This window comes from Ursus arctos, unplaced genomic scaffold (assembly GCF_023065955.2).
Source record: "Ursus arctos isolate Adak ecotype North America unplaced genomic scaffold, UrsArc2.0 scaffold_16, whole genome shotgun sequence".
Taxonomy (NCBI): domain Eukaryota; kingdom Metazoa; phylum Chordata; class Mammalia; order Carnivora; family Ursidae; genus Ursus; species Ursus arctos.
The window spans coordinates 4337536-4365129 of record NW_026622830.1 but is presented as its reverse complement, the minus strand read 5'-3'; the positions used below and the strand labels follow the sequence as shown (position 1 = coordinate 4365129).

The 27594-nt window shown below is 44.0% G+C and overlaps 1 protein-coding gene and 1 pseudogene across 1 annotated transcript in view; both read left to right on the top strand.

Annotated features, from left to right (window-relative positions):
• Positions 1-13809, top strand: part of GNAS (GNAS complex locus) — a 54881-nt gene extending 41072 nt beyond the window's left edge. The window contains 11 exon segments of the mRNA XM_026503819.4: positions 1965-2009; positions 6318-6372; positions 6458-6577; positions 8428-8525; positions 11771-11825; positions 11959-12032; positions 12129-12187; positions 12294-12414; positions 12591-12721; positions 12989-13056; positions 13293-13809. Of these exon segments, the coding sequence (XP_026359604.2) occupies positions 1965-2009; positions 6318-6372; positions 6458-6577; positions 8428-8525; positions 11771-11825; positions 11959-12032; positions 12129-12187; positions 12294-12414; positions 12591-12721; positions 12989-13056; positions 13293-13439 (973 nt within the window). The 3' untranslated portion in view covers positions 13440-13809.
• A 7111-nt stretch (positions 13810-20920) lies between these two features.
• On the top strand, positions 20921-22060 carry LOC113258224 (phosphorylated adapter RNA export protein-like; annotated as a pseudogene).
• The last annotated feature ends 5534 nt before the right edge of the window (positions 22061-27594 follow it).

The following is a 27594-nucleotide window of genomic DNA, read 5'->3' as shown; positions in this document are numbered from 1 at the left end:
GAAGGCAGCTCTTTATGGAACATTCTAGAATTTCTTAGGTCAGATAATAGGGGCTGAGGATGATGTCACGCATACAAATGGGTGCTTTAGTTTAGGGTGCCTTCTATGCTTTAAGCACAGATTCGGAAGGATGGGCTATTTTACCAATTTTACGAGTGACTCGATGAGTTATCAATACGCACGTTCATGCGGCTAATTAACTACTCACTTGTCACAAAGCAATTCTGGAATTCTTAATTCCTGACACAGACTTCCATAAAGCCCTAGTCCCAGAGATTGCCAGTGGTGGATAAACAAAAAGCCAGAAACCGACTTTTAGCTATGTGAATTTGTAATTTAAAGAAAAATCTTGCATAATTATTTTTCCCCGTAACTTGCCGGGGAGTGCTTCTTCATGAGGCTAGTTGAGCAAAAATAATTTGACCATGTACCCTCTAGATAAATATTTTGATTAAAACTGGACATGGCTAGCATTTTTAAAAGGGTGCAACCGCTGCTGTTTACCTTAGCTCGAATCCAGCAGAAGGTGGGACATCCTTGCAATGATTTACTTAAGGCTTCATCACTCTCCAGACTGCCCCACGATTTTTTAATTTTTAGAGAAAGGATTCTCCTCCCTTGGCAAGCCAGTCTGTAATGCACACGAGACATTTAAACCAGAACTTCTCTTTTCTATTTTCTTTTTAAAAAGAGGAAGCGACATTCCCAGTTTGCCTGCCTCATAGAGGAAGCCATAGGTAATCTCTCAGGATGTTAAATTTAGCCCGTGGAAGTGACATACAGGGGAATTCTTCATGTGAGTCTAGAAATCTTATTTTTGTCTCCTCCAAGTGAGCCTCCTTTTTTCTTTTTCCTCAGTGCGGTATTGCAACAAGAGCAGTTTCCTTCTTCACTAGGAATTCCCTCTGAAATGATGGTGACATCCGTCCACTAAGGCGTGTTTTGCGTGGTCCAGGGCATTTTCCTCCTCGCTCCCGTAAATGTGCGCTTTGTTAGGGCTGGGCTGAGCTGTTCAATTTGCCTTAACTGTCCGCAGATTGCTGTGCCAATTACATTTTTAGAGTAAGGTGTAATATTAATCTGACCTTGAGACATACAGAGGTCAAGTGCGGATTTTCCTAACTCAAAGCTAACTCTTCCTTACCTTTAGTATCAAAGGGGAAAAAAAGTGCCATTAACATTGGTCGAGCTAATAAGCTAATCAATTGCAAAACCACGTAGAACGTAGAACGCTTAGCCGTCCTGCCCTTCGCACTTCCAAGGAGGGATTCCTATCACTTACGAAGATTGCGTTTTGAGTAGGGTTTTTTTGTTGGTGGTGGGTTTTGTTTTGTTTTTTTTCCAGTTTTTTTTTGGGGGGGGGTGTTAGTGGTAGTGGGTTTTGTTCTTTCTTTTTTTTTCTTTTTTTTTGCTGCCTCACGGTGCAGACGCAGTTTTTATTGATGACAATTTATCGGGAACAGTTCTATATAAATAAAAACACTTCATAGGTAGTTTCCCCGACTACAAGAAGGGAGGAAATTAATACTGTACCAGGAAATCATGGGCAAAGATCACCCATGTCTGGGCCTTTGTGTGTTCAGATACAACGTGGTAAAGATTGAGATCTGGGAGCATTAAGGAGCCTTAAGCGCTGCTATATTCTCCAAAGAATTGTGAGATAAATCACGGCGTTATCTCCCTAATGCATGTACATTTAGTGAAAGCACTAGAAAATAATTATCCGTCCCTTCTGTATACCCGACCAGAGCGTCTCCAGAGGGCTCGGCTAATAGGGTGCGAAGGTGTGGCATTCTTCCCGCCACTGCCTGCCGTCTCCGTAGACCTTGCAGCGTGGCCCGAAAGGCGGCTAGGACTGAAGGGGAGGATGGCCGTCTGTTCAGGAATGGAGAGAGGCTGTGTGGGGTTTTTGGGAAATTGCGGTGCTTTGCAGATTAGGTGAGCTTTCAATCTCTCTTTAAAAGGGGCGGCGAAGAGGACCCGCAGGCTGCAAGGAGCAACAGCGATGGGTAGGCACATTCAAAAACAGAAAAACTTTTTAACAAACAAACAAACACGAAGATCATACTGGGAAACTGAGGGCCGAGCCCGGGGAGGAAACAAAACTCATTCCAGGGCCATCCGCCATCGTGGTTTACGTGTGCACCTGACACCTGAACGGTCTCAACATTTCAGAGCAAGCAAAGCGCAAAACATAAGTTTGGGGGGCCATCCTTTAAATGTAATTAAATCCAGCTGGGGAAAAGTTATAGATTTCAGCTTCAGACCAGTTTAAGATTTCGAGAATTGATGTTTTTCCATATGGTTTCTGTTTCCCCACCGCCCCCCACACACCCCAGCTGTCCGTTCGAATTGGCTACTTGTTTTTAAAACTATCTACTAAATTCCATCCACCCAGTTGCTTGGTCTGATTTTAAAATTTCAGACTCTTGGGGGGAAAAAAATCTTTTTCCCTTATCAAAATCTGTGGTGCTACACTGTCCGTAATTTGGAGAGGAAAAAAAAAAAGTTCCTCAGCATCTTGCAGGGGGTCATTGTTAAGAATGATCTCAAAGCCTCTGATCTAAGATCTTCGAGTATATTTTTAATTGGAGGCATATTGTGTTAGCTAGTGGATAGGAAATTTCACGATGGCATCCGCTTTTTTTTTCTCCATTCATTATCAATTTTGTTTTTCTTCACCTCCTACATCCCCACTCCCCATTACACACCAACACGCACACGCATGCCAGGTAACCATTGGAAGTCCGCTTGCATATTCAGCATGCAGTAACGAAGCAGCTATTTCTCATGAGAACACGCAGAGCCAATTGACCTAGCCTAGGGCATCTCAAAGAAATAGCTTCTGTGGCGGGGGGGGGGGGGGGGGTGGGGGGGGTGGGGGGGGTGGGGCGGGGCAAAGGATCCTGGGGTCGGGACAAAGTAACTTACACGTGTTTGTTCATCTGTTTCTTTTAGAATATATTATCCCTAGATGATGGCTACAGTTTCTCATCTTCCCGGCTATGTCCTATCACACTTTGCATGCTGGAATTGCCTGGTCTTAGGAACTTCTAATAAGAATACTATTCTGTTGTGGGGGGGAGGGGGAGGGGGCCCTACCACCTAACCTCTAAAGATAACTGAAAACAAAACAAAAACTACAAAAAACCATAAAAAATCACACAAAAAAAATATGGAATGAAATCCTTAATTGGCAAAAATGTAGTGTAATAGCAATCCAAAAAAAGGCATCTGCGTAAGAGTGACAGTTTGCTGTACCAAAAGTTGGCATTTGAGAAATATGACAAGCCCTTATTGAACCACCTGTTGTGTGCTAGACGCTGTGCTAGACCCTTGAACCCTACTAATACCTTGCCTGCACTTCTCTCTGTGACTCTGTTCTGCAAGTAAATACAAGAATTAACATACGTGATAAATAAAAATTCTCTGCATGTCTCAGCAATCCCTGTATCTTGCGTCTGTCTTCTGTCTTTCTTCTTTTGTCTGTCCTTTCCCACAAAAAGCACAAAGATCAGGTGTAGGACTGAAAGAGACTTTCAGGACAGCGCAGCCTCCCCCTACTACTTAGGCAGCTGATGGGGGGGAGGGGGAGGGGCTCTTAAAACTCAAACCCAGACAACAGGCTTTATATACATGTTGGGGGGGGGGGGAGGAAGGGAGCAATGTGCTACAGGCACTTCTCGCCCCAGCCCCGATATTTTAGTCCCTCCAAATTGTAGTAGCAGCTACATAATTTGGCTTTGTTAAGTAGTTTAGAGACATCCGAGGGATTTTCTCTGAATTTCACAATCAACGTTAGATTCATTAAGCGATAGTAAAAATGACGTTGAACCCGCCAGCCCCAGTATAATATCGCCGTCTACATAGTAATTGCTTCAATGGAAGAGTTTTATGTTTTAGTATTACACACCCGAATTAGATTTTAGATTTCTATTTTAGCTGTTTTATACTTGATATACTCCCACAACTATTCACATACGTAGATGAATACTGAACACGTTCTCAAAATATCCGTATTTAAGACTGGAAGTTTTCCAATTATCATACTACTCCTTAGACCAAAATATCAAACTGAATGAAAGAACCTAGTTTCTGGAAGTTCTTTCCTCTTGCGGTACGTACATTTGGGTATTGAATACCCAGACATCTCTAATTTTAACTACCGTAGGACCTTGAAACTGAAGGTTAATGGCTCTCGTTACCATGGAAACGGAGCCTGTTTTTAATGAATGGGAATGATTTGTCCTGTGGGGTTTCAGGTAAATCTGAGCCCACGAGTGAACTAATTAGGGACCGATGCACATCCTTTAAAAATGTCTAGTGTCTGAGTGATTTAGACTATAGCAGCGAGTCTGGACATGGTTCCTAATTTCAGAAACGAGCTTTTGTGGTGCACGTGCAGAGCAGAGAAGTCCCACAGAAGGGTCAGGACTCTGGGTCCCTTTTCAGTGTAGGGTGGTTGCATTAAAAGTGGGGGGCCAGAGCCAGACCTCCAGTCAGGGCGTGAATGCCTCACTTGTGGTTTGCAGGACACCTCTTGCCGTCATGTCTATTCCCTCGAGTTCTCCTGACTTCCAGCACTTTTAAGTGGCCCCTGAGGGGTTCCTGGTACCGTTTAACCCCCCCCCCACACACACACACCAAAACCTACTGAACCTCCCCCACTGATGAGAATGCTTCTAAACTAGCTTCTCACTCTGATATAAAAAACAGTTTCTCTGAGGCCAGTTTACCACAAAGAGGGCTGACCCTGGAGAAGGGATGAAATGAAATCAGAAAATCAGGGCCCACCCCTCAAATCAATATGCAGATCTTTCTTTTGATAAGAATAAAACGGGCAGGAAACATTAGCTATTACAATTGCCTGGAAAACTCAGGACCAGGATCTGTGGGGGGCAGGGCTGTTGGCAGGCGAGCACATGACCCCTGCACCCCGATTTCTCCCCGGCGCCCTGCCCTACAACTAACCGTTCTGCTGGCCCGTGGGTGCTATTGACACCCCCCTTCTTTGTGTTTCCTCTACTCCTCTACCTCCATTCCAGGACTCTTGGTGAAAAGCAACCAAGTGAAAGCTTCAACAATTAGGAATCTCTAGATTGTTTTTAAAATTCCTACGCAGCAAGAAAAAGATGAGCTCTGTCCCTTCTGCCTCTGTGCTTTTCCTCTCAGCCTTAGTTTCCTCCGTGAGGGGGCGGCGCCTTACTTGCACACGACGGTGCTGGCGTGTCCCTGGGCCTAGTACACAGTAGGTGTGTCCTGCACACGGGTTCCACTCCCCCCACCCAAATCCGCAAGGTTGAGGCAATAGGTGTGATAAGATTTACCCCAAGCAAGAGGTCCTTTTTATCCCCTGAAGACGCAAACTCTAGAATCTTCTTTGGTCGTGTGTCTAATGAAGGACAGTTGCTGAAAGACACTTACTGCATTTAGATTGAGGTGATGGGCAGCAAGCATTCTGTCAGCCCCCCCCCCCAAGGAGTCAAAGGGTGTGGCCTTTCCTTGTGGTCCCAGTGACTCTGAATAAAGATCATCCTCATGTCCTGTATGACTTAGGTTCAAATCATAGTTAAAAGGCAGCTAAAGCTCTGACTTCTACTTAATAGGGGCCCCTGCCCCCCATCCCCCCAGCACACAAGTCCCAGATCATGAAGACTCCTGGGGGCAGAATCTTATTTTATCCCTATTCACGCTGAGGAATCAATGTATATTCACATCACCTAGAAACGTCATTGCTGCTGGCTTAGTGACTGACACAGTGACTTAATTAATAAAAATGGCCTCAAAGCCTTAAAATCTAATATCACCGTCTGCCTTCCCTGGTCTCTGTATACTAGTCCAGTGACAGAGTAAGCCCGAAGTGGAACCATGAAACTTTTTCTCCTCCCCAATGATTGACATATCAGCCCCTTACACCCCTCCACCCCCCACATACACACACACACACACACACTCTCTCTCTCTCACGTGTTGATAAGGGCCAGTAGAAACCTTTTAGGACGTGTTGGCGTGCAGTGGGAGCTTCGAAAAATGGGCCCATGTCTGAAACGCCCAAAGAACCGGGTCTGACTTCTGGTACAGTAGACTCGATCGTTCTCTCGATGCCAGTTTGCTAATCGGCTCCAATCAGGCGTGTCTTCGGGACACATTCAATTCGAAACCACCTTTATTCAGGAACCTCCAATCTGGACAGATTTGAACCCACGGCTCTTGCAAGAACAGAATACTATGCTTTTAGTTGGACTGTCTTGACTAAAGAGACCCTGTTCGTCCGCGTGATGCAATATCATGTCTCTCTCTTTTCAATCCCACTGTAGTGAGAAGGCGACCAAAGTGCAGGACATCAAAAACAACCTGAAAGAGGCGATCGAAGTACGTGTCTGGGTCCTTTCTCTCTTCTCGTAGCCCCCCCTCAGGCAGTGCCGTCCCCCTGACTGCTTTGCTCACTCGTTTTCAGACCATCGTGGCCGCCATGAGCAACCTGGTGCCGCCCGTGGAGCTGGCCAACCCTGAGAACCAGTTCAGAGTGGACTATATTCTGAGCGTGATGAACGTACCGGACTTCGATTTCCCTCCCGTAAGCTAAGCTCTTGGTTGTGTCCCCCCACCCCCCACCCCCCCCCCCGGCCCTCGGCGCGGCACCGGGCATGAGCTCCATCCACCGGTCCCCTGTTTCAGCCACACTTCCGGCGAAACACCTTTCAGTGACACCGATTCGTAGGGGACAGTGAACTCCATGAGGGTCCTTAGTGTTCGATACCAAAACTTTAATGATCAGTAGGGTTTTTGCTCAAGACGGTGAGCAAAATTCGATCACCCCTCGTACGCCTTGGCTCGCCCATCCCCACGAGGAAACGCCGCACTGGCATCTCTGCATGACTAGATTGTAGGTGTTTTTCAGGGAAAATGGTACGAGTTGTGGCGCAGCCTGAATTATTCCCTCGGACACGTCTTGTGGCAAACCGAACAGTAGGTGAAGCTACAGATGCTAGTCGTCCAGTTAAATGAACGTGTCCGAAGAGAGCAGAGAAGGCAGAAAGGAAGTGCCAGCCCTGGAAATGGGAGACGTTCTCATTTTCAACAATTTGCTGTTGACCTTTATGAGGTTTTTTTTCCCTAAAATCAGCCCTTGCACTGGGGCAGATGAAGCCTTTTCTCATTTTTTTTTAAAAAGGGAAAGAAAGGACTTTCACCTAAATTATAACTTGGAGATTTTCTTCCGTGCGTCCTTGTTGGCGTGCAGAACACTGTTTACAAAGATTCTCCGTCCCATAAAGAAATATTTTTAGGTGACACAGAACTGCCCGTGCCCAAACGTATACGTTTTGACCCCTTTGTAGGGGAAGAGTGGTTTCTAAGAGGGGAACGGGAAACAAGATGGAAAGATGCGCGAGTTTATGAGGCCCAGAAGGAAAAGACTTGTCTACAGTTAGAACAATGAGTTATTGTGGCCTTTTGTCAGGCTTTCCTGGGAATTTGTGTTTGTGTATTTTAAATGGGCTTGGCTGCAAACTTCTACTAGCAGGGAAGCAGTATTAATAAGTAGGGCTAGGCCAATTTTTCTTTTTTTTTTTAATAGCGTTTGTTTGAAAAAAATTCAAGCAGTCAGCGCGATATACATAATGCATATTTCTTAATAGAAGGAAACATGGCAGCTGATTGAAAATGTACCAGAACAGTAACCTTTTATTAGTTGTGCTGATAGCTGAACTTTGTGTCCCTGCCTACTTTTAATCCTTCTCTGGCTGAATTCACATTGAAGAAAAACCTTCTCTTTCCTTGTGAGGGAAGATTGCCCCTGTAGAATTAAAAATGTTTCTATGTTCAAATGAAATATGAATCGTAACCTACTGCAGTTTAAAACAACAGGGGTTATTTGCTCCTTTGTTTCTCCCTGTTACGACCCTTCCCAAGGGATAGGCACTGACAAGGCCAGATTTGCCAGCCATTCCCAACCATAATATTTTTTGGGTAAAATTCAAATTTTCCTGGAAGGGAAGTTTCATCCCAGCACATCTTACAAATGAAATATCATGTTTTCACAACACTGAATCATTCCTTGGCATATTTTCCTAATGCAGATTAATGTATATCTTTCCCGTAAAAGCAATTGTGCGGAGAAACAGAGTGATTCAGTAGTTTACTCTGTCCTGTCCCCCTCCCCCCCCCCCCAAAAAACACAGGAGGAACACTACCCAAGACCAGTTAATTCACAATAAGAGGACAGCAGGAATTAATTACTTTGGCTTTTAATTACGTTTAACAAATTGAATGAAAGTTATTTTGAGCACGAAGTCATTAACTGTGTTCGCAAGTGGGAATCTCACCCGTGCTGGTCCCACTGTGAACTGTGGTGTCTGGGTTGTAGGGGCAGGGCGCCTGCCTGGGCACGAGCTCACGTGTGTTCTCTCTTGTGTTCGCTCTCAGGAGTTCTATGAGCATGCCAAGGCTCTGTGGGAGGACGAAGGAGTGCGTGCCTGCTACGAGCGCTCCAACGAGTACCAGCTGATTGACTGCGCCCAGTAGTGAGTAACCTCTCTCCCCCCTCCACACACGGCATAGGCACAAATGGAGAAAACACCAGACATCTCAACACCCCTTGTAGAAGCCAGCCAGTTAGTCCCACCTGCACTTAGAAAGTTCTGGTCTGATTCATTTGTTTTAGAAAGCCCTTAATTGCACTTTTTAGTGCAGTGACATTATTTTATATAAACAATTAATGCCTGTTAGAGCAAAATGATAATTACTGGCAGTAAAGTGATGTTCGTAATTAATTAGCTTGAGGTAATTAACTGGATTGACCTCCAAGCTTTTAGGAAGATTGGGCAGCTCTCACGATTTGAATAATGTAAAAATATTATATCTTATTGCTGTTCTTTAAAAACCTAACTGACATGGCGAGGACAAACCCGTGCCCCGCCCCCTTCTCCGTAGCTGATAATCGGCTTGCTCTTTCTGCGATCGGGTGAGTGACACGGTCCTTGTCAGAGCCCAGCGTTACCCATGCTGTTGCGTTCCATTTCCTACCTTATTCGTTCACACGGGGCTTTCCCTCCAGGACGCTTGCCCTCGTGGGGAGTAGACGGCGTACTTACCGCCTCTCTGGCCCGGCCCCGGTAGAGGAATTACAGGGTGCTCAGAGCCATAAGGAGATGTTTGGAAGACAGTTTGTTGCTATCCACAAACATGCTAATATTTTCGGTGAAAATATTCTGAAGTTGGGGTGTCTTGTGACTTGGGCGGGGGTGATAGATACTTGCGAGGCTCCAGCCTTTCTTCTATAGGTCGCGGAAGCTTAGAAGCGACTTTGCTATAGAAAATATCAAGTCGGGGCGCCTGGGTGGCACAGCGGTTAAGCGCCTGCCTTCGGCTCAGGGCGTGATCCCGGCGTTACGGGATCGAGCCCCACATCAGGCTCCTCCGCTGTGAGCCTGCTTCTTCCTCTCCCACTCCCCCTGCTTGTGTTCCCTCTCTCGCTGGCTGTCTCTATCTCTGTCAAATAAATAAATAAAATCTTTAAAAAAAAAAAAAAAAGAAAGAAAATATCAAGCCGTGAGGCCCAGGGTTCCAGGCTGGCTCACAGAAAGCCGCAGTTGCCTTGCGCAGGAGCCCCAAGCCTGAGGGGTTCATTGTGACCACCAGTGGAATCAATAGGGAGGAAGAGGTAACAGCCAACAGCAAGTTCCCTGGAATCTGTTATCTGCAAATCACAGAAGCGTTTGGTAGGGTCTGTGAAACCTATCAGTGTCTCGCGCCCCGGCCCCGCCCCCCACGGGGAGCCCACGGCAGATGGTGTCCAGCGGCCACACACAGAGCTGTGTCGCGGGGACCATACCCACCCATCTGCGTATGTTCTCAAGCAGAGAAAAACAGTCCGTCTTAGCCAGTCCCTGTGACCCCAACCCCCTACCACTTCTTCAACAAAGTCCCTGATTTTCTCAAAAGTTTGAACTAAAAGCTGGAAGTGCTAATTATAGTAACTCAAAACAAATGGAAATCCTGGAATTGTTTGCGTTTGGTATTCTGGCTCCAAGTCAGAAGTACAGGTACAAGATTCGGAAGGTTTGACCCTCCCCGTTTTGAGTGCTGGGGGCGGGGGGCGGAGAGCCTAACAATTTCATGAACAGTCATTCAGCCGGGTTTCTGGGTTTTGTTTAATTTTTTTTTATTTCACACCATTTAAAAAGTTTTCTCTTACAGCAACATTAAGTTGTTCCTGCAACTTTATCTGAAAATGGCAACATTTGCACAGTTTATGGAAAGTTTTAAGGAAACTTGGAGGGGGGAAAAAAAACATAGCTTACAACTTTTAAAACGTCTTCGCCGGCGGGATGATTAGAACAGCCCCGCCCGACACGCTGACCAGTGTGTTTCTGGTTTAACTGCCTTTATGTTAAAGTTGCCATACTGGTATCTTGCCCATTTCTTAAGCTGCCTATTTTTATTTGTTGAGCTGGGGTTTGGCTGGCGCCGCTCCAGATGTCTCTCTCACAAGATTTGGTGCTGATGATCTATTTATAGAACTGTGGTTCTGTTGCCGTGGCAACATGCTGGAGGCCAGGGCGGCTGGGGAGCTATTTCTGGACTGGTGCTGTAATGTAGGACTGATTGGGCAAGTTAGTATATCCTCTAAGCCAGACTAACTCTCAACTGGTAAAAAGGAAGGTGGGGGGGAAACTGGCAGAATTTCTTCAAAGTAGACTTTTCTCCCTTTGTGATTTTCTTTTCAGTTTTAGAACAATTCCAAAGCCCCCCCCTCCCGCTTGAGAAAAACTACCCCGCCTCCCGTTTTAACATTCATTTTTCCATATCAATTAAATGACCCCAATCTTTCCAAAGTTCTTTTTCCTAATGGTGTGTCTAGGCCAGCCACACCAGTGAGGTCCTCGTTATTTGGGAACGTCGCGGCCCGCTCTTGATGTAAAATGTCCTTATGGTGGGTGATTGCGTCTCAGGCCCCGAGCCCCTCTTTTGTGCGGGATCCCGGCCCTAGAAGGATCCATAACCTGGATGGCTGTGGGATTTTTTAAAAACTCAGTCTGCTATCTGGAGGGTTCTATTTCATGGACCAAACAGAACGGAAGGGAACTTTGTGTTTGTTTCCTGTTCGGTGTGGTTAGGCCAGAAAGGGCCCCTTTGTGTCAACCTCTTTTGTTCTCTTTTAATAAGTGAGATTCTTAAAAAGTAGGAGGAAGGGATACCCATTCTGAGTAATTCAAACAATCTCATTTTCACGAGTCCCTGGAGGGGAAAATCCTTGCTGCTTTTAAGTGTGCCATTTTACTTAAAAAAAAAGAAAAGAAAAGAAAATGGAATGGGTCGTAAGTAGACAGTTTTCAAATTACTTGCTATTTTAGTCAAAGGCAAACAACTTGAAAATTTAAAATTTTTAATCATTTTGAAATGGCACAAGATCAGATAGGCCTGGTTTGGGGGCCTCTGCTGGTTGCAAGTCCAGAGCCCCCCCTTTAGTCCTGTGCTGCACCTGTCGGCCAGGGCCCTGAGAGTCCAGTCCTACTTCCGGGTTCCTAGATCTGCTGGTCCGCCAAGTGCACTTCTCTTAAATGCTGCTCGCACTCACCTTCCCAAGGCATAGGCTTTGAGTCATAAACGTAACCAACCCAGGCAAAACTCCCGCTGACGGACTGCCATAGAACTCCGACACCACCGTGTCCGTCAAGCTCAACTTCATAGTGCGACAGGAATTAGGGGCAAATCAGCACGAGCTCAGGAGCTCTTGGAACACCCCTGCGTGTTTTTCTTCTCCCAGCTTCCTGGACAAGATCGATGTCATCAAGCAGGCTGACTATGTGCCCAGCGATCAGGTATGTGAACGTTCTCACCGTCCGAGGACTCGCAGCCCTCTTTCCCAGCTAGTCAAGACTTGTGCTCCCAGTTGGCATTTACGAATATTCCGGCTGCTTTTGGGGAGATCCACTGACCCAGCTTTTGTTTTAGGATCTGCTTCGCTGCCGCGTCCTGACTTCTGGAATCTTTGAGACCAAGTTCCAGGTGGACAAAGTCAACTTCCAGTAAGTGAATGGCTCCCTTTTTGAGAGAGAGACTGGTTTCCCTCGGCCCCCACCAGCAGAGTGGTGGAGTGACCGGCTGTCCTCTGTCTCCCGCAGCATGTTTGACGTGGGTGGCCAGCGCGACGAACGCCGCAAATGGATCCAATGCTTCAATGGTATGGAAGCCATAGACTGCTCCGCTCTGTAAGGGCGTTTTGCTTTGAAGCGTTAAGGATCACGTTCCCCTCTAACATGCATTGCCTTTGCTTTCTCGTGCTGAAGATGTGACCGCCATTATCTTCGTGGTGGCCAGCAGCAGCTACAACATGGTCATCCGGGAGGACAACCAGACCAACCGCCTGCAGGAGGCTCTGAACCTGTTCAAGAGCATCTGGAACAACAGGTTTGTGGAGCTCAGCCCCCTGCTCCCTCCCAGCCTCTCCCCCGGGGGGCCGGCGACGGAGCCCCAGGCCCTGTGTCGGCGCCGCTCTTAAAGCCGGTCCCGTGCCAGCGTGCCAGACCCCTCGCGGACCGCGTGCGCGCCTTCCCCGACGCTGAACCCGCGTCCCTCTCCGTCAGATGGCTGCGCACCATCTCCGTGATCCTGTTCCTCAACAAGCAAGACCTGCTCGCTGAGAAAGTCCTCGCTGGAAAATCGAAGATTGAGGACTACTTTCCAGAGTTTGCTCGCTACACTACTCCTGAGGATGGTACGTGCGGCCTTGTGCCGGGGCGCGGTCCGCTCGTTGGTCCCGTGCCCTCAGCAGTGTGCTGCCCGTTCCATTTCTGGGGGCGTCTCATGGGGGTGGAGTTTTACAGTCACCTCAATGAACCACCTCTAAGAATGGGAATGTCCCTTCACGCCCGCGAGGCAGGAGAAACTGCCGTCTGCTCCGAGGGGCTGCCGCGACGCCGGCGCTCCGGCTCTGCTCTGACCCTTTGCGTGACCTCACCAGAACTATTTCTGTTCTTCGTAGCTACCCCCGAGCCCGGAGAGGACCCCCGCGTGACCCGGGCCAAGTACTTCATCCGCGACGAATTTCTGGTGAGTAGAGACTGTCCTTAGTTCTCTCTTGGCTGGTGCTGCTTCTTGGGGGGGGGGGGTTACTTGAGCGTGTGGGGATTACACTCTCCAGTTCTTCCATTGTATTTCACGGGTAGCCAGCGAGCATTGTAGCTTTAACGTGACGTCCGTAGCGGGTGGACGGGTGCTTGGTGGACGCCCCGTTGATGACGGTAGGGAGGCGGCGTTGACTCTGGTCTCTTGTGCTCGTGCCGCAGAGAATCAGCACTGCTAGTGGGGACGGCCGCCACTACTGCTACCCCCACTTCACTTGCGCTGTGGACACCGAGAACATTCGCCGTGTGTTCAACGACTGCCGTGACATCATTCAGCGCATGCACCTTCGTCAGTACGAGCTGCTCTAAGAAGGGAACACCCAAATTTAATTAAAGCCTTAAGCACAATTAAGAGTGAAACGTAATTGTACACGCAGTTGATCTCCCACCATAGGGCATGATGGACAAGGCAGCCTTTCCTTCTCCCAAGTGATTTTGAGAAACCCCTTTCCCTTCAGCTTGCTTAAATATTCCAAATTTAGAAAGCTTAAGGCGGCCTACAGAGAAAAAGAAAAAGGCCACAAAAGTTCCCTCTCTCTTTCAGTAAATAAAATAACAGCAGCAAACAGAAATAATGAAATAAAAGAAATAAATAAAAGAAATAAATGAAATAAATGAAATAAATATTGTCTTGTGCAGCATTAAAAAAAAATCAAAATAAAAATTAAATGTGAGCAAAGGATGTGAGTCCTGTGACTTACTTGCGGCTTCAAGCAAATACCCATTGTTCCTGGTTTTGACTACGGCAAATCTGGGAAGCCCCATGTTGACGTGACAAGTCCTCATAATTTGGGTTTCTGAAAACAATTTGCAGGTACTCCAAAAAGTCTACCCCTGTCCTTTGCCCAAGCCCATAGAAAACCATTAGCCCATGTAAAGACCTCTGAATTGATAATAGCCACCCTATCCATTCCACCAACTTCCCTTAAATATATCATCATATGGTGCCTGTTTTAGCTAGAATCTCCCCCCAAAATAAGTTTGGGGCTCTCTGTCCAGCTTTAGGATATGGACTCCCACATGTGGGGGGAAATTCAGGAATGCAGTGTTTCAAAAGGGGGAGTGGGGTTACTCAAGAAATGGTGTACAGTGTAGGCCTTTATCAAATCATCACATTGTACACTTCAGTAAGGATCTCAGAAGTTTGTCTAGTGTCCCTCAAAGCTGGGGAGAGACAGACAAGAGCTATCAAATAGAAATGGTTTTGAAACAAATGGCTAAACATTTGGGAACAAACTGGATCCCTACCTCACCCCCTACACAAAGGAATTTTATGTGGATCAATCACATGTTTAAATACAGAAAAGTACTTTAAAATTTATAGAAGGCCTCTTCTATATGCTCTAACCTGCACAAGCCATGGGGTGGGGTGGGCTATATAAAATTAGGATTATATAAAAAAATATGAATGGGGTGGAGACTGGGTAAAAATCGGTGACAAAGGGTTGATTTCCCTAACAAAGTGCTCATAAGAACTAATAAACCGTCTTAAAAATGTAAAATTCACAAACACATGGTTTACTTGAAAAAATACATATAAATAACGGGGAAAATGGGGAGTCTCAATGAAATGCACTATAAGCTCACTAGGGGGGGCCTGGGGGGTGGGTGGTCAGCATTCACAGGCCCCACATGAGACTCAGTAAAGCTGTAATGAACTGCGGCTTGGGTCTGAGGTCCACTTGGGCTCCCTAACCTTCATCCCCGGGGTCATACCTTAAGCCTGTGGTCACCCCTGCTGTGGCTTCCTGGAGAGGCGGGAGAATCTCGAGAGACCAGCTTGTCTTCAGCATCAGCCAGGGTACCCTCCGAAAGTGGCCAAATGAAACATCAGACCCTGAATCCACTTATGGTTCTGGTTTCCAGATAAAATTAATCCCAGCCAAATCAATCCTCTCACGTAGTCCCCAGAGGTGAGCAAAATAAGCCCCAAGGAGGGCAGAAAAAGTAGCAAATACCCATCTCCATAAACCCTTCGAAAGCTTCCCATGTAATATTCAGTCCACATAAAAATTGTGCGCGTGCTCTGTAGATTTCGTTGCAGAACCCCCCAAAGCACCCCCAAATTAACATCGAGATACGTAGTGTTTATCATGCAAACAGAGCCAAAAGACCAGCCCACCAATCCCCATCATCCTCCAAAGTACTCCAGATAAACAGCTAACTAAAACCTGGGTACCGGCTATCAAGACTAGCCCACCAGATGGCCAGCGCTTCCAAGATGGCTGCCTGTTTGCCCCCCTACATAGAAATTCTGGAACCTTCTCTGAAGAATCCACGGGTGATTACCACAGCACTAGCCACAGATCCATCAAAATTAGGCCCTAGAGCAGTTACACCAAGAAAACGGTATCCCAGAACCCTACCCCCTTGCTGGTCAACATGGGCAGACTTCACAATAACCTCCAGAAGGAGGGTTATAAAAGTCACAGTTACCCAGCACCTGTTACGTACCGGCCATCACCACCGTTTTACCAATGAATCCACCCAGGCCTACTTGTAAGAGACAAGGCTGGAAAATGGGGAAAATGGCCTTCAAACTCAGGTAGCCAAAGCCCACTGCTAGACTACCACACCATACTGTCCTTCTGGAAGACACAGAAAAAAGGAAAAGGTCTCCTGTTGTTCCTTCCAGGATGCCTGTTGTCAGGAGTCCCTGACCTGTGACCCCAAGGGGAAATCCTGCAGGGCTCCTCTGGATTCCAGAGCCAGTCGTGATGGTGGGGTAGGTGGGGTCGGTGGCGCAGCAGGGAGGGGGTCCTCTTCCCTCGGACAGTGGCTTTGGACAGACTCCTGCCTTCCCACGAGTCCAGAGGGTTGCCTTGGGCTCCCCTCGAGTCACTCAAATGCGTTTGAGGGGTTCCTTCTGCTCCTTAGGATTTATTCCTTCTATTGACAACATTTCCATTTTCCCTCTGACCCGGTCCCGAACATAACTTTTATAGGGCTATTTTAAAATCTAGATTCTAGGATCTTTAGAAAGTCAAAAACTATGAGATTTCATCTAAATCTTTGATTACAAGTAGCCATTGGTTTTTAAAATTTCAGCTGATTTCACATCTCTATTTGAACGCAAAACATTTTTCTAAAGGTAGCAATTTGTGCCACACTTTCTAAAGGTGTCTAGACTATATAGAATTATGTATTGACCTTTTAGAGAATAAATAAAAATAATAATAAACCACTAAGCTCCCCAATAAAGCCTAGTATGAGGAGGGTCTAGAGTTGAGCGGAATCTTTATCTACCTTCATTTTTATTTAAATGTGGGCAAAATCATACCTCCAAGAATGACCACCTCTGCAAAACCTGTCTATGTCCAATGGCCTTCTATTTTCATGGTGTCTTGGACAGGACTGGTCATCTCGGTATGCAACATGTGCAGAGTACAGAATCTCTACCAGCCACTGAGGTTTTGCTCTAGTGCAGTTTACACACATTTACCAAATAAATAATCAAAAGAATTACAGATGGCGACAAGCTCTCTGAGCTAATAAAAAGAATGGTGCAATGGGGAATGGGAGATATTTGGGGAGGGATTCCACTTTAGATGAATAGCCAGAGAGGGCTTCTCAGGGGAGGTGACTTTTCTTGTGGGAATACAAAAGATGAGAAGGAGCTGGCCATCCATGTGAGTAGGTAACATCAATATTTTTTATTAACATTGATTATTAAAACACTATACTTAATATTTACGGGGTACTTTAACATGGGAGAGGGGCTGTCCTAGGCCCTTCTGGTGAATTATCTCTTTTAATCTCTTTGAAACTCTTTGGGGACGTGGTCTATCATCTGGACAAGATGCACCCGACCTGGACCCCGTTGTCCAAAATTTCGAAAAGTGATATTTGAAACACGGTGAATAATTTATGAAAATTACGCTTTTAAGAACGGCCACACGAAAAAGGCCATTGCAGTAAGCACTGAATTTGAGTAATTGCTACCCGGGTTCCTATTTTAGAGTTAGGGGATTTGGTGTCTCTGTGGTAATTTCCCTGTGTTTAAACACGCATATACTATGAACAACTCAAGTTTGCTGGTTTTGTCTAATGTATTCTATCAGTTAGGAATGTGTTCAGCTGCCCATGACAGAACCTTGACTTGGAGTGGCATAGACAAACAGAGGCTTCTAACTCACTTCACAGGAATCCTGAAGAACCCTGAAAGCAGTTCCTGGTGTTACTTAAACAGATCATCATAGCAGGGCCGGGGCCTCCAACAGTTCTCTTGGCTTCTTTCTCTGGGTGGCGAGATGGTATCACATCTTAGCCCAAGGCAGAGAGGAGACGGAAAGACAGCCCAGCCAATTCTCTCTTTTATCAGGAATGCAAAAGCTTTGTAGCTGCCCTTCCATTTTTCTCAACCACGTGAAATACACAGAGATCCCTAGATAGCAAGATACTAGTTAGATGCCTAGATAACTAGCTAGACAGACAGAAAAATGTATGTTTAATAACACTACCACACACAGAGAAAGACGGATTCATAATTTTCTGTTGCACACACCTTGATGAAACATCTAGAAAGATCTATCCAGTGCCTGTAGTTTTTAAAGATTAGGGAAGATAACAGGAAAAAACTTTCAAATCGTAAGAGAGCCATTTGTATAATTCTATGTAAATCAGTTTGAAAGCCTAGATGAAAGAGTTGTCCAGAAGAATGCTATTTATTAAAACTGACCCTGGTGGAGACAAAAAAAATTGAAGCAAATCAGTTACCACAGGGGAAAAAGATACCCCTCACGTTACCATAGTGAGCAGCAGGACAAGATGGACCCAGGCTCGGGTCGGAGTGGGAAACTAGGGAATGGAAGGACATCTGAGGGAGGCTCATGGGGTGTCTGTTTCTTGACCTCAATGCTGATTAAGCAAATTTACTTGAGAAGATTCATTGAGTTATATGCCCATGATTCATGAAGATTTCAGTCTGTATACTATACTTCAAAAAAAACATTTTTAAGCGAGAGAAAGGAAGAAGGCACTACACTCAGGTAGTCTTACAGAGAATTCTACTAAATCTTTAAAGATTGAATGATTCCAATACTAGTTAAATTATTCCCGAGTATAACCAAAGGAAAATTTCAAAATTATTTTTGAAAAGCAGGTATAACACGGATTTTAAAATATGCCAAAGATTGCATCCAAAAATAAAATTACAGACCAATCTCACTTATAATGTCAATTAAAAATCTTAAAATACAAGCAAACAGAATCCAATATTGTATTTAAAAAATAATACATCATGCCTAGATGAGATTTATTCTATGAATTCAAGGTTGGTTCAATATTCGCAGAATAGCAATATTTGCAAAATTTAATACCCGTTTATATTTTTGGAAATCCAATAAAATAGTAATCAATGGGTGCTTTCTTAATGACTATATGTATACTATATATATATATATATATATATAATATATAAAGTACACTGTCTATATATGCATCTATATAGTATCTAAAATGTACTTTCCTATGTTTTATATAAACATATTAATTATAAATAAATATTATATTTAAATATAAATATGTTTTATTAATAATAGATGATCAAGTAACCAATTAATATAGATATGTTAAATAGCTATATTACTTTTTTCTCCCCAAACCAACATTTTACCTAATAAGAAACCTCTAAAAGCTTTCCCATTAATGTCAGGAAACAAAACAGACAAGGGTGCTATATCACCATACTATTTATCATTGTATTGGAAATATACACCGATTCAATTAGACAAAAGAAAGCAATTAGAGTCCTGAGAATTTGAAAGGAAGAAGTAAAACTTTTATCTTGTACCGCAAATGGTGTAATTGACTATCATGAGCCCCCTCAAAAAATCCACAGAAAAGTAATTACTAAAAAATGAGAATTTAGTAAAGAACAGGTTTATGAGATCAACATGAAAACTCACTAGCCTTTCAATAGTGGGTAGACTGTCAAGACAGAAAAGTCAACAACAGCTGACTTGAACAATACTACAGACCAAGTGGACCTAAAGAGATATATACAGAACTTTCTTCTCAACAGAAATAGGATAAATCAATGTTAAGTCATAACACGAGTTTTAATAAATTTAAGAAGATCAAAATCATTCCAAGTGTCTTCCCCATCCAAAATAAAATAAAACTAGAAATCAGTAAGTGTAAAAAATGAGAAAATTCAAATATGTGGAAACAATACATTCTTGAATGACTATTGGGTCAAAGAGAAAATTAAAAGGAATTTTTAAAATATCTTGAGACAGACAAAAATGAAAATACAACACACCAAAACCTAAAGGATGCAGTAAAAGCAGTACTAAGAGGGAAGTTTATAGTGATAAATACCGACATTAAAAAAGAGGAAAGATCTCAAATAAACAACCTAACTTTATACCTCAAAGAACCAGAAAAAGAACAAACTAAGCATAAAGCTAGCAAAAGGAAGGAAATAATAAAGATTAGGGCAGAAATAAATCAAATAGAAAAACAATAGGAAAAAAAAAACCCTACAAGTTGGTTTTTTGAAAAGATAAACAAAATCAAGAAACCCTTAGCTAGACTAAGGGAAAAAAAGAGCAGACTCAGGGTGCCTGACTGGCTTAGTCAGTGGAGCAATGTGACTCTTGATCTTGGGGTCATGGGTTCAAGTCCCACGTTGGGTGTAGAGATTGCTTAAAAGTAAAATCTTTTTTAAAAAAAGAGAGCAAAGAGGCTCAAATTTTTAAAATCAGAAATGAAAGAGGAGACATTACAACAGATGCTTCAGAAATAAAAAGGATCATAAGAGAATATTATGAACAATTAAATGCCAACAAATTGGATAACCTAGAAGAAGGAGATAAATTCTTAGAAACATACAACCTACCAACACTGAATCAAGAACAAATAGAAAGCCTGAACAAACCAATAACAAATTAAGAGATTGTATTAGTAATCAAAACCCTCCCAACAAAGAAAAGCTTAGGACCAGATGGCTTCCTGGGTGAATTCTGTCAAACATTCAAAGAAGAATTAATACCAATTCTTCTTAAATTCTCCCAAAATAATAGAAAAAGAGGGAACACTTCCAAACTCGTATTATGAGGTCAGTATTACCCTGATACCAAAGCCAGATAAAGACAGCACAAGAAAAGAGAACTACAGGCTGATATCCTTGATGAACACAGATGCAAAAACCCTCAATAAGATACTAGCAAAATTTAATAGCACATTAAAAGGATCATACGCCATGACTCAGCGGGATTTACCCCAAAGATGCAAAGACAGCTTGACACACGCAAACCATTCCATGTGGGACCGTACGTTAGCAAAATGAAGGATAGAAACTACACGATCATCTCAGTTGATGCAGAAGAACATTTGACAAAGTTCTATATCCATTCGTGAGAAAAACTCTCAACAAAATAGGTACTTACATCAACCCAATGAAGGCCAGCATGAAAAAAGTCCACAGCTAATGCCATAATCAATGGGCAAAATGGAAAGCTTTTCCTCTAAGATCCAGCACAAGGCAAGGACGCTAACTCCTGCTCCTTCTGTTCAACATAGTACCGGAGGTTGTAGCCAGAACAATTAGACAAGAAAAAGAAATAAAAGTCATCCAAATTGGAGAGGAAGAGACAAAATTACCTCTGTTTGCAGAGGACCATGATCCCAAATACAGAAAACTCTGAAGGCTCAACAACAGCTGTTAGAATAAATGAATTCAGTAAAGTTGCAAAATTAAAAATTGACATAAAAATTCATCACATTTCTATATACAAACAACAACTATCCAGAAAGGAAGTTAAGAAAACAATCTAGGCTGTGGGAAGATGGCACGGGAGCTTTCCGACCTGGATTCTGACATGACAGCTACACGCCGGGACAGGCAGCTGCAGGGACCGAAGACACTAGGTGGGGACAGCGACGTGAGGCCCTTCCAGGGTACGGCAACACCAGTATCACATGATCAGACTGTTAAAAAGTGTGGATTCAAGCGAAGAGAGTTTTTCTGATAGAGATGATAATAGCTATCTTTGGAAATGCATGCGACAGGAGCGTTGAACCCTCCTTCCAAGCCAGAGCAGCCAGGGACCACCTGTTCCTGGAGGTTAACGACATAGGGGGCGCTGGGCTCCAAGAACGGAGTCAAGACGCACTGGCCGCTGAACTTGGTGTCTTGGGAATGGAGGGTGCTATTGACAGAAGCAGACAACGGGAGACCTGCAATGATTTGCTTGCTAAGAAACTTAGGAAGAAATCTCAAGAACACACAAAAAGATTAGACAAAGACCTAGATGACGATATGCACGGTGGCCAAAAAGATGGGATCAAAGGAAAATGGGCGAGGTGGTCTCACACAGAACTGACCCGCTAAAGACAGGCGAGGGGACAGACTAGGAATGAACTCTAAAGGCCGGTATCAGATCACAGAGGACGAGTCACAGGAGAAACGGGCTGATGAAATTTCTTTCAGTTTGTGGGAAATTTCTTTCAGATTGCAGATCTTTCCAGAGAAAGATCTGGTAGCACAAGTAGTGAGGATAATTGGGAACAAAAAGGTAACTGAACTTCTGATGAAAACTGCCAAAGTTGAACAAAAGGCTGGCCTTTTCATAATGAATGCTAGTCAAAGAAAAACACCAGGTGGAGTTTTCCTGGATCTCCTGAAAAGCACTCCCAGCGTCAGCGAGGAATAAGCGAAGGACATTTTCTACGTTGAAAATCAAAAGCAGTATGAACATAAAAAGGCTGCTAGGAAGAGAACACAAATGTTGGGGAAAAAAGATGAAACAAGCTATTAAAAATCTAAATGTTCAAGAAGATGGTGACACATCATGAGAAACTTTGCAAGTGACACGAATGAGGCACTGGCCTCTCTTGCCGAGCCCCCAGAAAGCCACACAGAGGCCACGGTGGACGCAGAGGAAGTCACTGAGGTTGATCGTTCTCATAACGTGGACATCTTTTAGTCCATTTTGAAGAAGAAACCTTTCTAAAATAAATTTGTAATAAGCCACTTCTACTGAGATTGCTTTGTTTCACTTTGCACTGATAAACATAAAAATCTGGAGAGAAAGAACTGTTTTCTTGTTTAAAATAGAATTGAATTTGTGGGGAGATGAATGTTATTCTTTTTTAAGATTTTATTTATTTATTTGAGATGGAGAGAGTGAGCACGAGCTGGGTGGGAGGCAGAGGGAGAAGGAAAAGCAGACCCCCCACGGAGCGGGGAACCCCACGCAGAGCTCGATCCCAGGACCCCAGGATCACAACCTGAGCCAAAGGCAGACGCTCAACCGACTGAGCCACTCAGGTGCCCCTGGAGATGAGTGCTATTGATAGAACATTCCTCGCGTCTGACAAAATACTTAAATGTATATAGCAGAGGATTTAATTTCTCATTCTGTTGCATGTATAATTATTCCTACTTGATAATTACTTTTGCCCAGGACATTGTAACATGCTATTCAAAAATTTGTTTTCTTTTTCTGATTTATCTTTGCAGCAAATTATGATTGGTTCAAAACATGCCATTAAAAGACCCTAATAGGGCACATAAATTATTAAGCTATTACGAATGGATTCAAATTTAGTTTTTCTGTGTTCTAAGAACTTTTAGGCAATTTTAAGGATAGAGACTAAAATTAAAATAGGTTTACACTGATGGCTCTTCCCACTTATGTTAACTAACATCAGAAGCTTTTCAAAGACGTATTGGTTCTTAACTTTCACTTTGTTTTTTACTTCTTTTTAATTAACTCAATCATACACTAAATACTGAATGTGATCCATACCTGTGTAATTGCCATGAAAATTTTAAAAATTCCCAGGGGTTGCCTAAGACTGTTTCACCTTATGTTTAAAAAGTTGGGTATTAAAAATGTTACTCTGGGGCACCTGGGTGGCTCAGTCGTTAAGCGTCTGCCTTCGGCTCAGGGCGTGATCCCGGCATTCTGGGATCGAGCCCCATGTCAGGCTCCTCTGCTGGGAGCCTGCTTCTTCCTCTCTCACTCCCCCTGCTTGTGTTCCCTCTCTCACTGGCTGTCTCTCTCTCTGTCAAATGAATAAATAAAATCTTTTTAAAAAATTAAAATTAAAAAATAAAAAATAAATAAAAATGTTACTTTGGCAAAAAAAAAAGATTGGTACAATGAAATTACAAAATGAAGGAAATTAAAGAAGACACAGGTGAATGGAAAGACATTCCATATTCATGGATTGGAAAAATTAATATTGATACAATGTCCATAATATCCAAAATTGTCTATAAATTCAGTGTAATTTCTATCGAAATCCCAAAGGCATTTTTTACAGAAATAGAGAAAAATTCTAAAACTATTTTGGAACAAAAGACCCCAAATAATCATAGCCATCTTGAATAAGAAGACAAAGCTAGAGGGATCACACTGAAATATATTTCAAAATATATTACAAAACTACAGTAATCAAAACAGTATGGTACTAGCATAAGAATGGACATATAGATCAATGGAACAGAATAGAGAGCCCCAAAATAAATCCACACATCTATAGTCAATTGATTTTTGACAAAAATACTAATGAGGGAAAGGACAGTCTCTTCCTTAAAGGCTATAGGGAAAACTGGGTATCTACATGCAGAAGGATGAAATTGGACTCTTATCTAACACTGTATACACAAATCGACTCAAAATGGATTGAGGATGTAAATGTAAGACCTGAAACCATAAAAGTAATAGAAGAAAACATAGGGGAGGGGTGCGTGGGTGGCTCAGTCAGTTGAATATCAGAGTTTTGGTTTTTTATCTTGGGTCTTGATCCCAGGGCTGTGAGTTCAAGTCCTGCTTTGGGCTCCATGCTGGATGTGGAGACTACTTGAAAAAAAGAAAAGAAAACATAGGGAAAAGCTACATTGGTTTGGACAATGATTTTTTGGATATCACCAAAAGCACATGCAACAAAAGCAAAACACAGACAAATGGGATTACATCAAACCAGAAGGCTTCCGCACAGCAACAGAAACAAGGAACAGAGTGAAAAGGCAACCTACAGAATGGGAGAATATATGCCCAAGCCACATATCTGATAAGGGGTTAATACCCCAAATATACCTCCAAAAATCAATAGCAAAAAAAACCCCCAAATAACCCAATTATAAAATGGACAAAGGATCTAAATAGGTATTTCTCAAAAGAAGACAGAGAGATGACCAACGGGTGCATAGAAGGGGCTCAACATCACTAATCACCAGGAAAATGCAAATCCGAACTACTATGAGATATCGCCCTGCACCCGTTAGAATGGCCGTCGTCGTATAGGCAGAAGATAAGTGTCGGAGAGGATGTGAATCATAGAAAACCCTTGCACACGGCTGCTGGGAAGGTAAATGGGTTCTGCCACTATGGAAAACAATATGGAGGTCCCTCAAAAATGGAAACAGAACAAACTTATGATCCAGCAAACCCACATCTGGGTATAGAGCCAAAAGAAAGTCGGTCAATATCTTGAAGAGATATTCGCACTCCCACGTTCGCTGCAGCGGTATTCACAACAGCCAAGATAAGGAAACAACCGGTCTATAGATGAATGGACAAAGAAAATGTTGCATACACACACACACACACACACACACACACACGAATATTATTCAGTCTTAAAAAAGAAGGCAATCCTGCCACTTAGGATAAAGTAGGTGAATCTGGATGACATTATGCTAAGTGAAATAAGCTTGAAACAGAAGGAAACACACTGCATGACCCACCTTATTTGTGGAATCTAAAATAGACTCATAGGGGCGCCTGGGTGGCACAGCGGTTAAGCGTCTGCCTTCGGCTCAGGGCGTGATCCCGGCGTTCTGGGATCAACCCCACATCAGGCTCCTCCGCTGTGAGCCTGCTTCTTCCTCTCCCACTCCCCCTGCTTGTGGTCCCCCTCTCGCTGGCTGTCTCTATCTCTGTCGAATAAATAAATAAAATCTTAAAATAAATAAATAAATAAAATAAAATAGACTCATAGAAGCAGAGAGAATGGTGGGGGGGCTGGGGGGAAAGGGGAACTGTGGGTCAGAAGTCAAGTTTCAGTTATACGAATAAGTTCTGGAGATCTAAAGCACAGCAATGTGAGCACGGTTAATACTGTATTGTGTACCTGAAATTTGCTAAGAGACTAGGTGGTAAGGGTTCTGGCTGAGAAGAAGAGAATGGCTACTATGTGGGGTGATGGAGATGTTAATTAATTCAACTATGATGATGTTTCACAACTAGACATGTATCAAAACATCAAGCTGTACAATTCAAATATATATTTTTAAATTGTCAATTATACCTCAGTAAAGGTGGGGAAGGGGGAATTGATAACACACGACAGGTAAAACAATAAATCCTTTTGAGGAAAACACAGGAGACCGCTGGCTGGATAGGCTACCACGTTGCATTTGGTTTATACGTCTCCTTTAATCTGTAGCTCCCTCTCCGAGCCCTCTTACAGTTTCACTGTTAAGCAACCAGGTGGTCTGTCCTATCGAGTTTTCCACATTTTAGGTTTTTCTGATTGCATCCCGATAGTACAGACCCATTTGGAATTCTGGTTTGAACAAACCAACTATTTTTTTAAGGTTTTTTTTTATTTGAAAGACAGGGAGAGCACAAGAGCGGTGGGGGCCGGGGGAGAGGGAGAAGCAGACTCCCCGCTGAGCAAGGAGCCCGATGTAGGACTCGATCCCACAACCCCGGGATCATGACCCGAGCCGAAGGCAGACGCTTAGCCAACTGAGCCACCCAGGCGCCCCCAAATCAACTATTATTATTATTATTATTTTATTTTTTTAAAGCTTTTATTTATTTATTTGACAGAGAGAGAGACAGCCAGGGAGAGAGGGAGCACAAGCAGGGGGAGTGGGAGAGGGAGAAGCGGGCTCCCAGTGGAGCAGAGAGCCCGACACGGGGCGTGATTCCAGGACTCTGGGATCACGCCCTGAGCCAAAGGCAGACGCTTAACGACTGAGCCACCAGGCGCCCCCAAATCAACTATTTTTAAAAATCATAAGATTATCCGGGAAACTGGAACAGCAACTAATATTTGACAATGTTTTAAAAAGTTGTGTGAACTTTTCTATGTGTGACAGAGAATTACAGTTCTGCTTTTTCAGGAATTCGTACCCTTTAGGTGTACCCACTGAACCAAATATGATGTCCCCAAGTCAGCTAGCTGGGCGGAAGAAGGAGTGGGGGTCGGAGCAAGGCCGTGCTGGTCACGGGCTCACAGAGACTGACCGCGAGCTGGTATTTGCGGAAACGGAGTGATGGGTTCATTATACTGCTCTCTCTAAATGTTTCTATTGAGCTATAATTGACATAACATTGCATGCGTTTCCAGGGTACCACGGAATGATCTATGTATATATTCCAACATGACCACCCCAGTCAGCCTAGTAACACCCATCACCACTCAAGTTACAAACCTTTTTCCCTGTGGTGGCCACTTTTAAGATCTACTCTCTTAGTAACTTTCAGACATGCAACGCAGTCCCGTTAACTTCCCTCACCGGGCTACACATGACACCCGCATCTCCTCCTGTACATTTTTAACTAAAAATTTAAAAAGAAGAACCCTAAATTGCAAGACGCAGATTTGTAAACCTTGCGATGCTATGGCCGACCACTGCAGATCCGTGCGAGCAGGACCCAGACGACACATCCGTGGGGTGCGACAACGCTATTGAGTGCCTACTACCTGCCCGACCCTGGTTTGGATGCTTCACAAAGGATCATGCAAGGGGCTCTTATCCTTGCTTCACAGATGAAGAAATTAAGGAGAAAGCCACGCAATTGTCTTGGTTTATGCTCACACAGCCAAAAGCGGCAGAGTTGGGGTTCAAATCCAGGTAGTCAGGCTCCAGAGCCTGCGATTTTAAACTCTGACCCAAGACACTTAATTTTACTTTATTTTGTTTTTTATTTATAATCCCGTTATTTCCTGACGTCATCTCTAAGACCATCATGCGACTCCAACTCATGACCCAGAGGTCAAGAGTCACACGCTCTGCTCACCGAGCCAGCCAGGCGCCCCACTGCATTTTTTTAAAAACACCCGAAATGGCTAGATTGGAAATAAAGCCGGCGATGCAGCCCACGGGCAACAGCTGTTCAGGAGAACGGTTTCCTCATCACAGATCGTGAGTGCTTCCGTTAGACCAGAACTGAGCCAGACGACGGTGACCAGATCTGGCTCCGTCCTCAGGGGGCACGCGTCCGCTGGGAGGCAAAGCACGTTTCCAAAACGGGGTTTCATATTATGAGGCTGAGTGGAGCAGGACCGAGGGGCTTGTTGACATATAAAGTTTGGGGTTCGTCTTTGATCAGCATGGTGTCCTGGTAGTTTCTCTGCATAAATCTGTGAAGAGTAATTTTTCTAATTTTAAAAACACAACACAAGAAACAAGGAGTATTGGTGAGGATCTGGAAAAGGGGCCCCTCGTGCCCTGTTGGCGGGAGTGCAAGCTGGTGCAGCCACTCTGGAGAACGGT